The 18,463-nt window shown below is 37.3% G+C and overlaps 1 protein-coding gene across 5 annotated transcripts in view; it reads right to left on the bottom strand.

Annotated features, from left to right (window-relative positions):
* The window catches only part of FBXW11 (F-box and WD repeat domain containing 11), a 120,086-nt gene that overhangs the window by 70,438 nt on the left and 31,185 nt on the right, over positions 1-18,463 (bottom strand). Inside the window, exon 1 of one of the 5 annotated variants that reach the window (XM_042946769.1) lies at positions 11,947-12,065. The exons of the other annotated variants lie outside the window; for them this stretch is intronic. Within the exon in view, the coding sequence (XP_042802703.1) occupies positions 11,947-11,997 (51 nt within the window). The 5' untranslated portion in view covers positions 11,998-12,065. Of the gene's footprint in view, positions 1-11,946; positions 12,066-18,463 lie in introns of those variants that run through there. 5 annotated transcript variants of the gene reach the window in all.

Below are 18,463 nucleotides of genomic sequence, written 5' to 3'. Positions count from 1 at the left end.
AAATAAGCGTATGAAATTATATACACATATAAAAATTCTCAACTACATAAAACACACCCGTAGATTAAATACTAAAAAAATATGCCAAAATAGTAAAAATTATACCCCTTAAATTGAGGATTATTTCTCAATTTCCTTTCCATTCTTATCCCAACGTTCTAGAATATGCATGCATTACTTTTATAATCAGAAAAGAGTATTTTTAAAGCAAAGCAAAAATACAAGCTAGTCTTCAAAGCAAAATCAATTTTTACTCAAGATACTCTTTCAACTCACATGAACACTTGGATTCAAAGAATTCAGAGAACAAAGTTCAAAGCAGTTCTAGCTAGGACAGCAAATACCACTATACCATATAATCCGAACAAAACTTAAAGACAGCCATTCCTTCACATTCCAGTTTATTCCTATTTGGGAACTATTCTAGAAACGGGCATATTTACCATGCAATGAACAAGACACAACTCTTTTTCTCGTGGAACTTACATGCTGGTGGGGGAGAAAGACAACAGATACGAGGAAAAAAACGAATATGGAATATAATTTCAGGCAGTGCTAAGTGCTATGAATTAAAAATAAAGCAGAGTAAAGGAACAGAGTGAAAAGGGGGAAGTTATTTTAGATTGGATGGTCAGAGAAGGCCTCTAAAGAAGAGATATTTGATCACGTAAGCTACTCGCTTAATAACATAAATAGCATTCCTATTGCGTAATTGTCCCAAGATTTAGAAAACTCTATTTACAATATAAAAAACCAAATAATCATCCCTATGAAAATAGCTTCTATTTTTAAGAGGCAGTAAGGTATACTGAACTAGACAGACTAGGTTTAAACCCTTCACTTTGCCACTTAGCACGTGTGTGCCCTTAAGCGAGCCGTAAGCTCCATGTCTGTCTGTCTGTCTCCCTCTCTCTGAATCTCAATTTCCCCATGTATAAAAGAGACATACTAGTACCTGGTTTATAAAGTTGTTCAGGGGATTAAGAAAAATAATGTATGGGAAAGAGTCTAGTAATGTAACAGGTATAAGTATTCATTCACTGTGAGTTCCCTACACATTATGGTTCTTCCACCACATGAATGCTATATATATATTCATTCAGGATATATATATACTGAATGATTTTTCCTGAAGACTCGTTATTGCAAGCATACCATTACTACAAACAGACACATATGTTTTTATCTTCCAATCATATCAGGGACTCCAAAGCCCAAATCACCTCTGACTAAATGCTTGTTAGACATTGGTGATATAAACGACACTGGCTTGACAAGGTTGTTATCATTTTTACAATGTCACACTCACCTTTTCTTTCTTCACTCGTCATGAACTGCCTGTTTCCATTCTGTGTCCCTAACTCCCAAAGTTTAGGCTCTTCTCAGTCACCAGTTGTAATGATTGATTTTATTTGTCAAAATGGCCATGCTATGGTAGCCAGTTGTTTGCTCAAGCACTAATCTAGATGATGCTGTGAAGGTATTTTGTGAATGTGACTTACATTTATAATTGAGATAATTTGAGCAACGCATATTACCTTCTATAATGAGATGGGCTTCATCCAATAAGTTGAAGGCCTTAACGCAAAGATTCTGTCTCAAGACTGCAACAGAGAAATCTTGCCTGGGTTTCCAGCCTGCTGGGCCTGCCCCACAAATGTCACAGTTGCCAGTCCCCACAATCACATGAGCCAAAGGTCTAAAATATCTATTTACCCACCTAAGTACCTATCTACCTACTTATCCATCTATCTACTATTGGTTCTGCTTCTCTGAAGAAGCCTAATACACTAGCCAAAGTCAGAATTGGTCTCCCTGCTTCCTCTTTTCATTCTATCATCTACACAGCAGCCAAAGATCCTGTTAACATGTTAGTGAGATAAATTACTCCTCTGGTCAAAATTCTCTAATGGCTTCCCATCTCATACAGAATAAAAGCCCCAAATCTTGAAGTGCCCAATCTCCCCTCTTCTCCATAGCACTTATTACTATCTAACATATTATGTGCTTTACTCATTTTCTTGCTTTCCCCACTAAAATTTAGGTTCCAAGACAAAGTGGCTTTTTGTCTATTTGATGCACTCCTGTATACCCATCCCCTACATGAATTCCTGGCACACAACAGGAACATCATAAATATTTGTTGCTTGAAGAAAATCAAGTGAGTGATTTTTAAAACAAACAAAAAAACAAAACAAACAAAAAAAAACAAAACAAAGAGTGAGTTTTAATTTGGTCTTTGTGCTTTCCAGTTTTCTACACTGGGCATGTTATTTCTATTATATTCCAACACTGCTGAGAAGACAACAGTGCCCCCTTATCCACAGTTTTGCTTTCTGTGGTTTGAGTCACCCGCAGTCAACTGCAGTGTGAAGGCAGATGATCCTCCTCTGACATACTATCAGAAGGTCAATGGTAGCCTAGCACTACATCACAATGCTTACATCATTCACCTCACTTCATCTCATCAGGTAGGCATTCTACCATCTGATATCATCATAAGAAGGGTAAGTACAGTACAATAAGATATTCTGAGAGACCACATCCACATAACTTTTATTATAGTATATTGTTATAATTGTTCTATTTTATTATGAGTTTTTGTCACTAATCTCTTATTGTGCCTAATTTATAAATTAAACTTTATCATAGGTATATATGTATAGGAAAAAACCTAGCATACATACACAGGGTTTGATACTATCTGCAGTTTCACACATCCACTTGGGAGTCTTAGAAAGTATCCCCCAAAGATAATGGGGGAGGCTACTGTAATGTAAATTAGAATAATCTTTTTTGTGGAAGTTTGGTCGAAAGTTTAAAACCCTAAGAAAGGTCATATCCTTTGACTCAGAATTTTTCCAATGAATAATATAACTTAAGAATTAATCACAAATAGACACTAAAATTTAGTGACGTTAATGCCCGTCAACAAGAGACTGATTAAATTATTGTATGCCCACTGAATGAAACTCAGTTATTAAAAATAGAGACCTAAGGGGTGCCTGGGTGGCTCAGTCGGTTAAGTGTCAGACTTTGGCTCAGGTGGTGATCTCACGATTCATGAGTTTGAGCCCCATATCGGGCTCTCTGCTGTCAATGCAGAGCCAGCTTCAGATCCTCTGTCCCCCTCTCTCTCTGCCCCTCCCCCGCTTGCATTTGTTCTCTCTCTCAAAAATAAACATTTAAAAAAATTTTTTAAATAGAGACCTAAATATACTAATATGAGCCATACCGATAAAAATCAGGTTATAATTCAGTATATAAAGTACGGGCCTATACATAAAGAAACAATAAGTACGTGTGTGTGTGTGTGTGTGTGTGTGTGTGTATAAAATTCCAGAAAGAAAGAGAGAGCCAAGAAGAAAAAACAAAGGTTGGACACAAAAATGAAGTGGGATTATGGTAAATGGTTTATTTTGTTTTCTCTTCTCTAAAATTTTTGCAGAAGTTGAATATAAATCAATAGAAATACATAAAAACAGCATTTTTACAAGCAACGTAACAAATGTCTGTTGCATGAGGCTTTAAGATATCATTTTTATTGAAACAAGTAAAAAGACATTTTCTAATGTGGTCTGAGTCTCATCTGCTCACTTCCCTATCCTCAAAACTATACTGTTAAGCCTTATCATCATGCACTCTGTTTTAGAAACCACAAATTAAGTTATTAGATGTAGCTTTAATTTTCCCATAGCAGAGGCTCTCCTCCACAGGAAATGTGATTTCTTTAGTGCTAGTACTACATGTGAGGCATTGTGATGTGACAACTTTCTCCCAAATATGAATTTACTTGCTGCTCTTCTGATGCTTCCAAGTCTTAGATCATCAAGTCACCCTCACTGTTTTCCGAAAATATGACATGGAAATGATGAGAAACATCCAACCAAAAATTTCAATTCATAGTAAGAATAGAGAAAAATCACTCTTCTAGAAAAATGTTAGAATGAAATCTTTCTGTTTGGCATTGGACTTTCAAAGCCTATCATCATTAACAAAATACTGAAACTAGCATTAATATGTAAAGGATGGCATGATACAGCACAAGGACCACAGAGGTTGATAACCGATGATGATACTTAGGGAAGGAAAAAACAACAAAAGCTTGAAAGAGACTTCTGTGAGTGAGCATCATGGGATACAAGGAAGTGAAACATGAGCATATGATTTCAAATCAATGGGAAAAAGCGAGATCAGTAAACTGCATATGGAAAACAGACTGGCCATTTAGAAAGAATGTGGATCCCTAATTTACAGCATATACCAAAATAAATTACACAGCAACTCAAAGATTTAAATGTAGAACAGAAAGCCATAAATCACTGGAGGAACAGTAACGGACAGGAATAAGTATGACTACATAAAAAGGAAAACTTCCTTTCGAAATTTTCTTCAAAGTAAAAAGCATTATGAACAAAACTGACAGGCAAATATCAAACTAGGGAAAATATGCAATAAATGAGTTACTCTAACACATAAAAAGAATTCCTACAAATCAGATTTTTAAAAAATAAAACCATCAATAGAAAAAATGGAGGAAAGGTATGAAGAGACAACTCACAAAACAAGAAACAGAGATGTCCAATAAATAAATATGCATTTACATATATTCCATCTCACTAACAAGCAAATAAATGTACATTACTACAACATATTAACATATTAATCCATCAAAATAGCGAAGAAATACAAAATTAAAATATCCAATGTCATCTAGGGCATATGAAAAGGGAATCTCTCTTCTCATCCACTCCTTTTAGGAGTATAATTTGACCCAGCCTCTCAAAAGTACAATTTAGCCACCTAAAGTATTTTCAAGTATACACTCTTACCTAGGAGATTATTACAAAAATATACAAAAAGTTAGCTACAATGAGGTTCTATTCAACATTACTTCAAATGTCTTAAAAACTAGAGGCAGTCTTGATGCAGATAGGATAGACTTTTCAAACCAATAATATTAAATGGAATATTATGCAGGGATTTAATTTTTTAACTTTTTTAAAGTTTATTTTGAGAGAGAGGAGGGGAGGGGCAGAGAAAGGGTGGGGGAGAGAAAGAGAGAGAGAGAGAGAGAGAGAGAGAGAGAGAGAGAGACACTGACTCCCAAGCAGGGAGTTTGTCAGCACAGAGCCTGACATGGCACTTGAATCCATGAACCGTGAGATGATGACCTGAGCAAAAGTGAAGAGTCAAGACACTTAACCGGGTGAGCCACCCAGGAGCCCTTTATGCAGTGATTTTAAATGACAGCAGAAAGTTCATGTTACTATTTGCCACTTTCTATTACTGGTTTAATTTTAAACAATAATAAGTTACTTTAAATAAAAATTTAAAAGTAAAGCTTAAACATTTTTGTGATGATATCCATAGTTTATGGCAATGACTGGACTATAAAATGGTCCAACCTTCATTAAAACAATTTAGCCATATGGGGCACCTGGGTGGTTCAGTCGGTTAAGCGTCTGACTTTGGCTCAGGACATGATCTCACAGTTCGTGGGTTTGAGCCCCACGTCGGGTTCTGTGCTGACAGCTCAGAGTCTGGAGCCTGCTTCGGATTCTGTGCATCCCTCTCTCTCTGCCCCTCCCCTGCTTGTTTTCTTTCTCTCTTTCTCTCTGCCTCTCTCTCTCTCTCAAAAATGAATAAACATTAAAAAAATTTTTTTTAATTAAAAAAAAAGTTTAGCCATACCTTTCAAAATAAAGCACTGCCTACTTTGTGATAAACCACTTAAGTTTTCTGCACTTTGCTATACATATGTTCTAACTCAAAAAAGAATAAAAAAACTATACTCTCCTTTCTCCCCAACCCTACCAAATCTGTGAATGATAAAAGTACCACTGGTGAAAAAGTTATTTAGACTTCATAAATCTGGGAACATGTCTGTAATACAATGTTAAGTAAATAAAGGAAGTTAACGAAGGTACAGTGTGAGCCCACTTTCCCTAAACCCCTTAATTATAGTGCTACATATCCTCAGATGAATGACAACAACAACAACAACAAAACAAAACAAATACACAGTGGCAGACAACAAACTGTAAACATCTAGGTGTGGCATTTGGGGGATATTGGAAGGGAGATACTATTAAACTTTTCTATATACAGATAATTGAATTAACAATAAAACACTGATATTCTTTGATCAAGCAATTGTACTTCTAGGAGTTCCTTCTATAGACATAATCACTTAAGTCTAAGATATATGTTCAATAAAATTAGTAAAGTGCTATGATACAAAAAAACTGAAGTCTAAAGTTCCTTCAGTAGGGAATTGGCCAAATTTTGTTTTCAATGATAAATGATATGATGGAACATTATTGCAGCTATAAAAAAGAAGATGTTATATGGTTTTATATACTGATAGGGAAGAATGCTCAACATATATTATTAATTGAAAAAGTTACTAATTGGGGCCCCTGGGTAGTTCAGTCAGTTCAGGGACTGACTCTTGGTTTCGTCCCAGGTCATGATCTCATGGTTCATGGAATTGAGCCCCACATCAGACTCCACACTGACGGTGCAAAGCCTACTTGGGATTGTCTCTCTCCTCTCTCTCTGTTCCTCTCTCTCTCTCTCTCTCTCAAAATACATAAACATTTTAACAAGTTCTTAATTGAAAAACAGTACATATAGTATGGTTCCATTTGTATTTTTTTTAAGCTTTTGTCTAAAAGGATACTGGGAAACAGATAAGTGATCCTTTGGGAAGTGAGATCTGGGGTCAAAGGAAATTTTATACACCTTTTATAACTTTCAGTATCAATCCTATTATTTTCAAGTCTATGAACCATTTTTCTAATTTTTTAAATGCTGATATGAAACAGTGATTTGTCAAACTTTTTTATCTCTTAGACCATCTTAGATTTGCTTTAAAATGCCCCAGAAAAAGACAAAGTTGAAGAAGAAGAAAGTTGAACCAAGAATAGCATGATTTTGAAAATTGTTCAAGGGTTGAATTGAATAGTTCTCTTTATTGTTCTGTATGTTTGGGAATTCCTACAGCAAAATCTTCACATAAAATCTTACTAAGAGCCCTGCTATATAATACAGATAAATCCAGAGCTATTCTGGGTGAGGCACAAGTAGGAGGAAGCACTGTGCTAGGCCCTCCTTTATCCCTCTAGTGACTCCAAAGTCAAACTCTGGGCTTCCATGGGACATTTAAAACACCACTCTTATAATCATTATCATCACCATAATAACAGCCTGCACAACTTGATGGTTCCTCCTTGCGTAACAGGCAGAAGGAAGACCCTAAAACAGCAACAAATGTTCTCTCTGGGTGGTGAGTTTACCAGTGGATTTTTTTTTTTTTTAATAAGAGTATTTTGTAAATTTTCTTATAAAGAGAAATAAGGTGTTTTTTTTAACGTTCATAAAATATAAAAGACTCTTCCATTAAATAATCCAAAAGGTTACTCAAAGCCTTCACAGTGGCCTCAGAGTGCAACAAGATAATCAACAAGAAATGATAAAATCCCAATGCTCATTAGAAACGAGACAAAGACAGTGAGTTGGAACAGCCATGTCTGACAAACAGTCCTGAACAAAAGGAGAACACCTGACAGAAGGGGCCATATCATGTGCCTTTATCTTATTCTTACTTGCCCCGGAATGGAATCTAAGACTTATAAGACTGGAATTCACTCTTCTTGAATAGGGAACCAGGAAGAAGCAATGAAAGATAGGGATTTTCATCCCCTCAACAACAAGCAATTACTAAGAGGTAGCTTCCTCTACTTCACAAAATCCTGTACGTAGATACATCTCCACTTTTAAGGATGAGGAAACTGAGATTCAGCTAATTTAAGTCACTTGCCTAGTGTCACAGAGCTACTGAGTAGCAGGCAGAAGACTAGAACTGAGGTTTGTCTGCTCCAGAGCCAGGATTCTTTCTACCAAGCTACAGCTCATATCTAAAAAATATCCTCTTTTGCTGGCAGCTGTAAGTTCCACCTGTAGTGTTCTTAACCCACTGTGGCTCACTATCCATACTTAAAGAAAAGAAACAAGAAAGGTAGCTGTCAAGAGGTTGTACTGATTGTCCAGCACTACCCACACTAGAGCTTGGAAGGAGGCACTACAACTTGATTCACATGATCCCTGCTGTCGATCCAAATCATCAGTCCTACCCTTGAGGAAGGCTTAGCACTAACACTCTCCCCAGCTGACAGCTCACAAATGGCATTCCCAAGAAAATCTGCCCGTCCACTACATGGAACCACTACATTCTAGGTGCGTTAGCTTTCAACTTTTGATACTGGAAATAAAGAATTTGTTCTTAAACAAATGGCAGTTGCCAAGTTAATATCACTACAGAATGGTGACTAGAGCACTGGCTTTGCAGCTATCCAGACCTACATTCATAGCCCAGTTCTGTCACTTATATAAATGTGCAACCTTAAGCAAGTCAGTTCAGTTCAATAACTGCATATACCAAAAAGCCACCACAGAGAACTTGTGCATAAGGATTACATGAAACAACCTAGTGCCTAGAGCCTGACACATAAAAAGGAGGTGGAAAATAAATGATACACACTGTTATTAACACTAGTATTATTACTCCTGTGCCCCATTAGTCTTGGGATCTTAGCAAATACTCTACACGGTCTGAACGCTTGATTATCTGATGTAACGATCAACTGGTTCAATCTGGATACCTGAACCAACTGAGATATTGATTCAGTTCAGCTTGTTCACAGACATCCAGATATTCCAGTCCAACTGTTCTTTAAAAAAATGCTGAGAGTTAGTCCTAGTTTAAACCGGTTCACTTTTTTTTTTTTTTTTTTTGGCTAACTTCATAGTTTTATTAGACACACACTTTCTCCCTCTCTCTCTCTCTCGGACTTTATTTGTAGTTCAGTCTGGATTTTCATTCATGGGTCTGCTTACTACAGGGCACCCCATGAGAATAGGGAACAAGTCTGTATTCATCTTTATGTGTCCAGCAGCAGTACAGGCCAAGGCACATAGCAAATGCTTAGTAAATATTCTCACAGAAAAGCCATTCAGGAACCTCACTAGCTTTAAGATTCAGGAGGGCTCATTCCGGCAATAGAAATGCAATTTTTTTCACCTACAGATATCTGGCAGGTTTTCCCTTTCTGATTTTCAAATAAATAATGACGAAACAAGCCACACACCAGATAGCTCACTAGTAAAGTTTTCACAAACAAAACTAAGATGGGAAACTCTAGAAATAGTAGCATTCAAGCACCGAGGAAAGAAAAACAACTTTGGAATCAGGCAAACCTGGGGTTCAAATGCCAACTCCGCCATTTCACAGCTATGTAGTATTAACTTAGGTCCAGTCACCCATAACACCTCTGAAACTCAGTTTTCCACGTCTGAAAAATGGGGATAATTACACCTACCTCACCAGGTTATCACGAAGTTAATATATGTGAAGCACCAAGTACAGTTGATGGAAAATGATCTTTATTTTTTAAACAGCTTATTGAGGTAAATGAGTGATTTTCACTTTTTCAGTCTTTGCTATCCCTTTTCTCACAAATGGCAGAAACCAGAGGGACTGTATAATGCCAAAGATAACTACTATCTTTATTTCTGCTTTTCAAAAGGTATGCTAATTCAGCCACACAGTCTAATTGGCAATGGGTCTAATTGCCATCTGGCAATGGGTCTGGTGTGGTAATTTTAAGGGGGACCCTGTCATGCAACTCCAGAGCCTAGTCAACTAGGCTCTTCAGATAACCTGTTTCTTCCCTTCTGAGGCCTTCTTAAAATGGGTGAGCTGAGAGATGTGCCAAGTCAAGCAAGAGTCATCTTTGTGATAAACCAAAGATGTAGCATATAAGCCAAAAGGCATTCTTTGAAAACCCAAACCCAAATTAAGTCAACTAAATTGTAGCACTGTTTGGAGACTGTAGGTAGAGAGCAGGAACACAGGTGTTAAATAGTAATAGGTAAAACCAGTGACTAGACAGGAAAGAAATCTTCCATGTTCATGGATACATGCTTACTTTCCATTCACAAATGGAAGAGAGTAATTATTTGCAAATTCCAATCAGCGGAGTATGTATTTCACTTTACTGTGCTGCAGATTCTCAATTATATACTTAAGAAAATAAAAACCTAAATAAACAAAATTCCCTATATATCTCTAAAGACAATATTTGCTCCATTCACATTTCAGTGAATATCATTCAATACTTCACCTTATTTCAAGATCCAGTCAAGGCAAGTTTACATTTTTTTCTCTTAAATGATTTTCACTGGGAGAGATAAGTCAAAGAACTTTGAACACATTAGTGTTTCCATTTTCAACAAGGTAAGAACCAATATTTCCTCCTACTCGCCCCACCTCCAGAGATCTCAAAATAATGTTACTAAAATATATTGAATAATGCTTCCCATTGGTCAATTACTTTTAACCGAATTCAATAAAAAGAATTTGCGCTTCAATCTGCACAACAATTCTTCCCCTACTTATATTTCTGGAAAACAACTCAATCACTCCACCAAAAATTAACTTTAACATTCAAGTAAGCATTTTCAGAAAAACAGAGACACTGTTACTACAAGGCAAATATCCATTATTTAGCACCAAGGAGAGTACATGCGACAATGTCTGCTATTTCAAGAACATTTTTGTTAAAGCTACATTGCATGCAGGGAAGCTGCTTTTCCAAAGGTAAATACACACCACGCTGGAGCCTCACTGAAACATCCGATCCCTGGACCCTGAAAGGTTGTATTGCCTTTTTATGCACACTCCTATAACAACTGGATCTTACACTGAACTTACTCTCTAGTTAATTGTGTTAATGAGGTTCCAGTAGAGTTTTCTAAAGAAAGCAATCTGAATCAATAACCACACTAATGCTACTCAGAATGTTTGCTAGTAAGTAAATAAAATACACAATCCCAATGTGAAAGAAGTTCTCCTCCCTCCTTGCTTCCCCGCTCCATTTAGAGACTGTAAACATGAATAGAAAGATAACCTTGAGAACAGTAAAGTCATCCATGCCATCGATAATATCCCTCTAACTCATTTCCTGATTTTACAGTGTTTTCCTAAAACAGGGCAGTCTCCACAGGATACCAGGAATTTCATAATGCTTTTTAAAGATATAATAAACTGTGTGGAATATGCAGTGATGAAAACTAAATATTGCTACTGAAACCATACTTAATTAAATACATGTTTCCTCTAAACAGAGTTTCCCCAATAAAGCCACAACGTTTTCTGCCTTGGCTCCCTAAGATTCCATCCCAACGAGTGCAAGAGTGCAATCCGGCCACACTGCTGCTGACAGTTTTTTTCCTGAGCAACCCTCCCCACCCCCAAAAAAGTTTTACTTTTATCTGTGGAATTCTCTGCCAGCCTCGGCCTGGAAACCTGGGTGGACCCTGAGGACAGGTGTCAGATCTGGCCTTTGGGAGGTGGCCCAAACCGACAGTTATTGGCAGCATAAAGCTGTGACCTTCAATGAACTTCAATTTGAGGTTTTATACAATTAGGGATTCCCTCCCCACTCCTTTTTTGAAGGAGGGAGTGAAAGCATGCCAAAAGATGAGTTTCAAAATAGAAAAATCAGCACTTGAATTATGAAACCCTCCCAACTCAACAAAGAACTGTTAAAAGTAGCCAAATGGAAATTATCAGGGTTTTGTGGGCACATGCACAAGTATTAAACATAAGAATCAGAACTTCAAGGTAGGGAGGAGGGGAGAATAAAAAGCAGGAGCAGAAAAAGAGGAGTAGAACAGGGCCCAGCCAAAGACCCATTTTCTCAGAAGGGCCCCTCTTGGTACTAAACTCCTTCATGGGGGGCACCCAGGCTGGAGAAAAGCAGAGGGTTACACAGAACATTTAGCAGACTTAACATTGGATTAAACACACTACTGCAAGTTTCAACAAATGTTCATGGCATACGTAAAAAACACATTTACAACAAGAAAGAAGAGAGGCACCTGGAGACATCTGACACTGGGCATGCTCTGCAGGCAACTCAGTGCGCACATGCTCTCTACCAGGTTGGCGCAGCCTAGCCACAAAGACCTTGGCACAGAACACTGCAGGATGACAAAAAGGAAGGAAGAGAAGAAGCAGTTAGAGGCCGCAACAAATCACTCCTTCACACAGGCAACTTGAATGTTAGTCGGGCAGGGGATGCACCCGTGGCAGTTTGGAGGTCAGGGGTGGTGGTCCTAGACAACTTACTGAAACCCTGGGAGAGGGCCCACTTTCTGTCCTACAGAAAGGAGGTTTCTGCTGCCAACCGCGAATTCCTCAGGACACAGTGAACAGAATCAAGAGGGAGAGAGAGAATGTTTAAATGGAAACCCACTAGAGGGAACTGTGAAAGTTGAGCGCACAAGATTAGGGGTGAGATTGTGACTATAACTTCATAAAAGTAACGGTTTCTAGTCTGCGTCATAGAATTATAACTCCCATCATTACCATCACTTACTATGTGCCTGGGACTTTAAACGTGTTTTCTAATTCCCACACCACAGTAAAGAAACTGAGGCTCAGAGGTTAAATCATTTGCACAAGGACACACAGCAAAGGAGTGGAAAGCCAGAATTTCAAATCTTCGTTTGTCTGCTATTAAACCCACATGAATTCTACAAGACTATGATGCTTCTATTGTAAAATCACCTAAATTTTTATCATGTAGATACAGTTTTGCACTTCCCTAAATAAAAATCACAGGACATCTACAGACATAAGGCAAAAGGAATAAGAAAGATGAGTGATAGATTGATAGACACAGGCAATAAAAGAGCTGATTAAAAACACATCTGATTTTCAGTGACACCCACACCTCTGCCCTCCAAAGAAAAAACTTTGGAATATGATGATATTGATTTTAGACTTTGTTTACAAAGTTCATTTGACAAGTAAGAATTTAAAGGTTTGTTTCATTTACCCATTCCCATTCTCTTTCAAAAACTTGCTGGTTTTAAGGGAATTAAGAAAAAAGGGAAATATAAAAATAAATATAGGCATTGTGGCTAGTATTTTTAAGCCATTAGATTATATACTGTATTCAATAAGTACTTTTTTGGCAGATCTAAGGTCAATGAATTCACTGTGGCAAAAACAACAACCATGCAAAAAAAAAAAAAATTTTTTTTTTAACTGAAGGTGGGTGTTTGGATTCAACCAAAATACTCCAGAAGTCTTAGACTCAACATCATAAACTTGTTTACCCTAGCTATAATTAGGATGGTCAGACATCCTCATTTTCCTTGGACAGTCCAGGTTTACACTTGTTGTCCCAGAATAACTTTCATTCTCAGAAGTGTTCTGGTTTAGGAGACAAATTCTGTGGTCACCCCAATTATATTATAAACAAAGTCAGCTATGCTTGAAACCAAATAGACCTGGGCTCCTATCCAGCATCTGCCACTAACTAGCTACATCTCACCTACAATTTAGCTAGAGTATTGAGATTATTTAGAAAAGGCATTTAAAGAATACAACACCAGAGGAACCAAACAGAATAAAAACTTGAGCAGCTTTTTGGTAACAACAAAAATGCCATACATTTCCAACATGTGCCTCAACTCCAAAGTTTACCAGAGACAATACAGAAATCTATTACTGATACTACAGGCACACATTTTGTTACCCCAACCCTTTTGCAGAGTGCCACAAAAGATGCTGAATAAAATTTGTATAATAAAAATAGCTGCCATTTATCAGGTCCTTCTCATACACTAAACAGCTGACATAGTAAACCCTTACAAGAGTTTTACTCTTTTAAGGGAGGTATTATTCCATTTTACAGATGAGGAATCTGAGGATCAGCAAAGGAGCACTTAATTTACTGAAATAGCAACTTGTTCAAGGTACAAGAAAACAAGGGCTATGGGGCATCTGGATGGCTCAGTCGGTTAAGCCTCGGACTTTGGCTCAGGTGGTGATATCAAGGTTCCTGAATTCGAGCCCCAAGTCAGGCTCTGTGCTGACAGCTCAGAGCCTGGGGCCTGTTTCTCTCTCTGCCCCTCCCCTGCTCACTTGCTTGCTCGCTCTCTCTCTCTCTCAAAAATAAACATTAAAAAAAAAAGCTAACACAAGAAAACAAGGGCTAACTGGTGGCAAAATTAGGACTAGAAGTTAATCCTGCCTGACTCTAAGCAAACTCATTTTCCTTCCATTAAAACTATTCAGAGATATCTAGTAAATGCTTATTAAAAGAATACTTACATCAGCATGCATCAGAAGTAGATGGGCAGAGAAAAGACCCAGACACAATACATTTGTACACACTGCTTACATCAATTATTTAAATTAAATAAACTCAATATCCCCATAGTTTAATTTAAGTTTCCTTTTTGGAATCTTTAACCAAATCACAGAATCACTTAGATCTGAGTATACAGTTTAAGGATTACACTTGGATTCAGCAATTGATACCAAATTAACACCAAAGCTCACCAAAGCTCACCAGCAAACCAATTTTCATTTATTCCACAAAAAATAGGTTCCAGAGCTCGCAAGGTTTAATATGTATTTGACTCAAAGAGTAAAACTATGAAGGCCTAAGAATACTATACCCTGATCAGATTCTGCTAATGCCTTGGGATCCAAAACTTAAAAAAAGGTGGGGGGGGGGGGGGGGGGGAGGAGACACATTTCACATTTAATAAACCAAAGAATCACAAAGAACTGGAAGACAATTTAGTCCATACTTCCACCCATAATTTTAGAAGAAACTAAAGCCCAAAAAGAAAAATAATGATCTTCCCAAGGTTAGGAAACCGTCAAATGACCTAATACTTAAAAATGTATGGAAAACAATGTAAAGAAAATTTCCTGAGAAGTTAACTTCAAAATATTAACCATTTAGTACTGTTTTTAAAAGTTTGATATTGAAATTGTACATTCAGGGAAATATAAGGACACTTTCAAGATCTAATTTCCAAGAATTTACCTTTATAACATCTATGAAGGACATTGTGGGATACAGAGAGTAATGCCAGTATTTATTAAAGGTATTAGAACTGCTTTATTTTCACTCTTAATTACCTTGAAGCTAAGAGACCAACCACAGTGCTGAAAAAGTCTTTACTCAACAGAAAATGCCACTCTAGAAAATACACCCATTTTTAATAAGGATGTACCTGCTAGTCTAAACAAGGTTCCTCTTAAGTGTAGTGACCAAAAAGACATTGACATAATTTGAAAACAATGGATAAAACTAAAAGTTCCACATTTATCAACCTAAGAGCATTAAAATGCAGCTAGGACCACAGGAGTAACTGATTCTTGAAGATTCCAATCTAAAATTTAGGGACGTGGATAGAAACCTATGTTGACTATTACGGAATAACTATTATCTATCATTCTTCAACAGAATAAAGATTTCTTCCTGTGAGCTATATTCAAAATGTATAGACTATTGTCTTTTTTTTTTTTTTTTAAGATTATTGGTTTCTCTATAAACTTAAGGAACACTATCTGATTATTAAAATATATCTCAAGAAGTTACCCTAACACTGTGGGTATTTACCGATTTTAACAAATGCTTATTGACCTACTTATTAAGCCAACAGCAATACAAACTAAGCTTCTTTCCTCTTGAGACTTTAGCCTCAAGCTCAAGAGAAACCCACTGGGTCACAATGGGAACACTTAACAGAGGCTTTTTAGGGGTAGAAAACCCCCAAGAAATGTTTGCTCTAATTTCACATTTAGCTATTTGCAATGACTAGTATACTAATTTAGGATTATCCATAAAGAATAAGAAATGATTCACAAAGTGTTCTAATATTAACAGCAAATACTCAATTAGATTGATTATATTTGCAGTTCTATAGCCAAAGAAAATAGCAGTAGTCAAGGGAACAGAGAATGTTTATTAATTTTGTCATATCCACTGTATAATCAAAAACCAAAATCAAGGGCGCCTGGGTGGCTCAATCGGTTAAGCGTCCAACTTCAGCTCAAGTCATGATCTCACAGTTCGTGAGTTCAAGCCCCGCATTGGGCTCTGTGCTGACAGCTCTGAGCCTGGAGCCTGCTTCAGACTGTGTCTCCCTCTCTCTCTCTGCCCCTCCCCCTTCACATGCACGCGCACGCACTCTCTCTCTCAAAAATAAATAATCATCAAAAAAAATTTTTTAAAAATCAGGGCCATCATGGTGAGAAATACTGTAAGTAAGTAAAGACAAGAAGAATAACAGCTTTTGGCATTTTTCAAAAGCAAAAAGTTATTAAAAGAGGTAGGAGAGAAATGTCCTAGTCTCTCTTCCTATTGCCATAGGAACCACAAATCAAAAGGAAAAAGTAGCTGCAGGCACCTTGTCTTCTAATTGGCTGGCTTGAAGGAGAACTCACAAAAGCTAACTTTGGTCTGTTTCTAGATGGGATTGTTTTGAATATCCTGCCCTGATTCCTTCTCAAAGAGGCAATTCTTTTAAAAGCTACCCAAAGAGGTATTTTATGTCAATGGTCTCTCTAATGTCACTCTGATTCAGATGTATGCCTTATTTTCTACATTTTTATAAATATATATTTAGGGGTTTTCTATAAATCCTCTAATTTTTTTTCTTTAAACCACCTCCCACAGAATCATTACCAGCCTCATCTAACTCCTATCATCATGCTTGGGATAACCAATAGAGTAGCTTAAATACTATTTTGTTCAACAAACAACTTATATCTGCAGACAGAAAAGCAATTAAGAAATTCTCTCTTGTCCGGGAGTTCAAAGGAGGGAATTTTGAGAATGTGCAGTGTAACACACACACACACACACACACACACACACACACACACACACACACACACAAATAGATTTAACCCGCCCAAAGGAGAAGGATGCCTAAACTAAGCCATAAAGGATGAGTAGGAGGCAGCCAGGGTAAAAAGAGAAAGAAAGACATTCCAGGCAGAATAAATAGCATAAGCAGAGCCAAAGAGCTAAGAAATGGCACATCCTACTCAAAGATCTGCAATTAATTTAGCATTACTGAAGTATTTCAGTACGAGATGGGGAAAGCGGAAAGGCCAAATCACAGAGGTCTTTCATAAACCCTTCTATCAAACTTGGACTTCATCCTGTAGGACAACAGCTCTCATACTGTGTGCTGTATAACTCACCAGTAAACAACCAAAACTCCCCAAGTGTGCGGTCCAATTCTTTATCAACATGTGCAAGTTTTTTTTTTCCAGCAACTCGGCATACATACTGTTTCAAACACATCTGTCAAAGGGATAGAAGCACAACATGCAACATACTGGCAAGGGTGGGGGTAAGGTTCTTAGACTCAAAGGTGGGGACAAAGCAGAATATCAAGCCAAAGCCAAGCCAACTCAAGCCAGCATGAGAGAAAGATCTATGTTTTCAGGAACATGTGGGAAGCATCTGCCACATGCAAGAATGGAGAAAAAAGAATTCTGCTCAATAGTAACCCAAATAAAGAGATAAAGAGAGGAAGTCAATGGTACAAAAACCATGTATGTTTTTATAGATATTGTGAAATAAGAGCGTTTTGATTTTTTAATGCCTTCAAGTGAGACATCAAAAACTTTAGAGTTCAAAACACTGCTAGAGTCAATGAGGAGACAACTGTTAAACCGTTTTAAGCAGAGAGGAACGACTCCTGGTAGCTGGAGAGAAGCATGTTGAAGAGAAGTTAGAAACAGAAGTCTCTTGAAGAACCCACAAGACAGTCTCTCATTTTTATTTTACAACCAATACAAAGTTCTTCCAGCCAGGCTGCAAAGAGTGGATACAAGGGCCAGCACTTACCTTTGGAAGTACATGCCTACAGTCAATTTTCATAACCCAGTCTAGGTTCTTTTTTTCCTAATAAAATTTCCACTATGCCCTACTGATAGGACAGGATATAAAACAGAGAGTGCCATGATAATGAAATGAGGGCTACCAAATAACAGAAGTGAAATAAAAGCTCCATTTTATGGTTACCATTTGGCCATGACACTCTCCACTGGGAATCTCTATCCAGGAGTGGGGATTTGGTCCTGAAGAATCATACAACAGGCAGGCTCAAGGAGATTACCTAACTCTCTCTCTAAACATGGATGTGAAAGCTACAGAGTATCCATTCTTTCAGTTGGAGGCTGTCCTTACCTCAAAGCAAATAAAGCAAGTATTAAAAGTCATCCAAATTAGGAACTATCCTTATTGTGTCCGAATTCTCAGACTACTGCTTTTCAAGAAGCAGCAGCTGTAATGAAAACAGAACCACAGAAAGCTTTTAAAAGCATCTCCTAAGATTCAAAACCCAGGCTTCTACTGTTAAAATGTTTGACAGCAAACTACAAGAGCGAACTCCCACCAAAAATTGTATTACTTTTAAAACCAAGAACCATAATTCAGTAATCAGGTTGTAGAATAAAAGTTAACTCACGATTTAAAGGCATTCATCAAAGCCCTTTGAAGAACTGAATACTAGTCCAATGCCTCCATGTGTGAAAGACTTTCTTTTCCTTATAATGATATTTTATTAT

Source organism: Panthera leo, chromosome A1 (assembly GCF_018350215.1).
Source record: "Panthera leo isolate Ple1 chromosome A1, P.leo_Ple1_pat1.1, whole genome shotgun sequence".
NCBI classification, from domain to species: Eukaryota; Metazoa; Chordata; class Mammalia; order Carnivora; family Felidae; genus Panthera; species Panthera leo.
The sequence above is the reverse complement of the archived record's forward strand: the minus strand, read 5'-3'. Positions and strand labels throughout refer to the sequence as shown.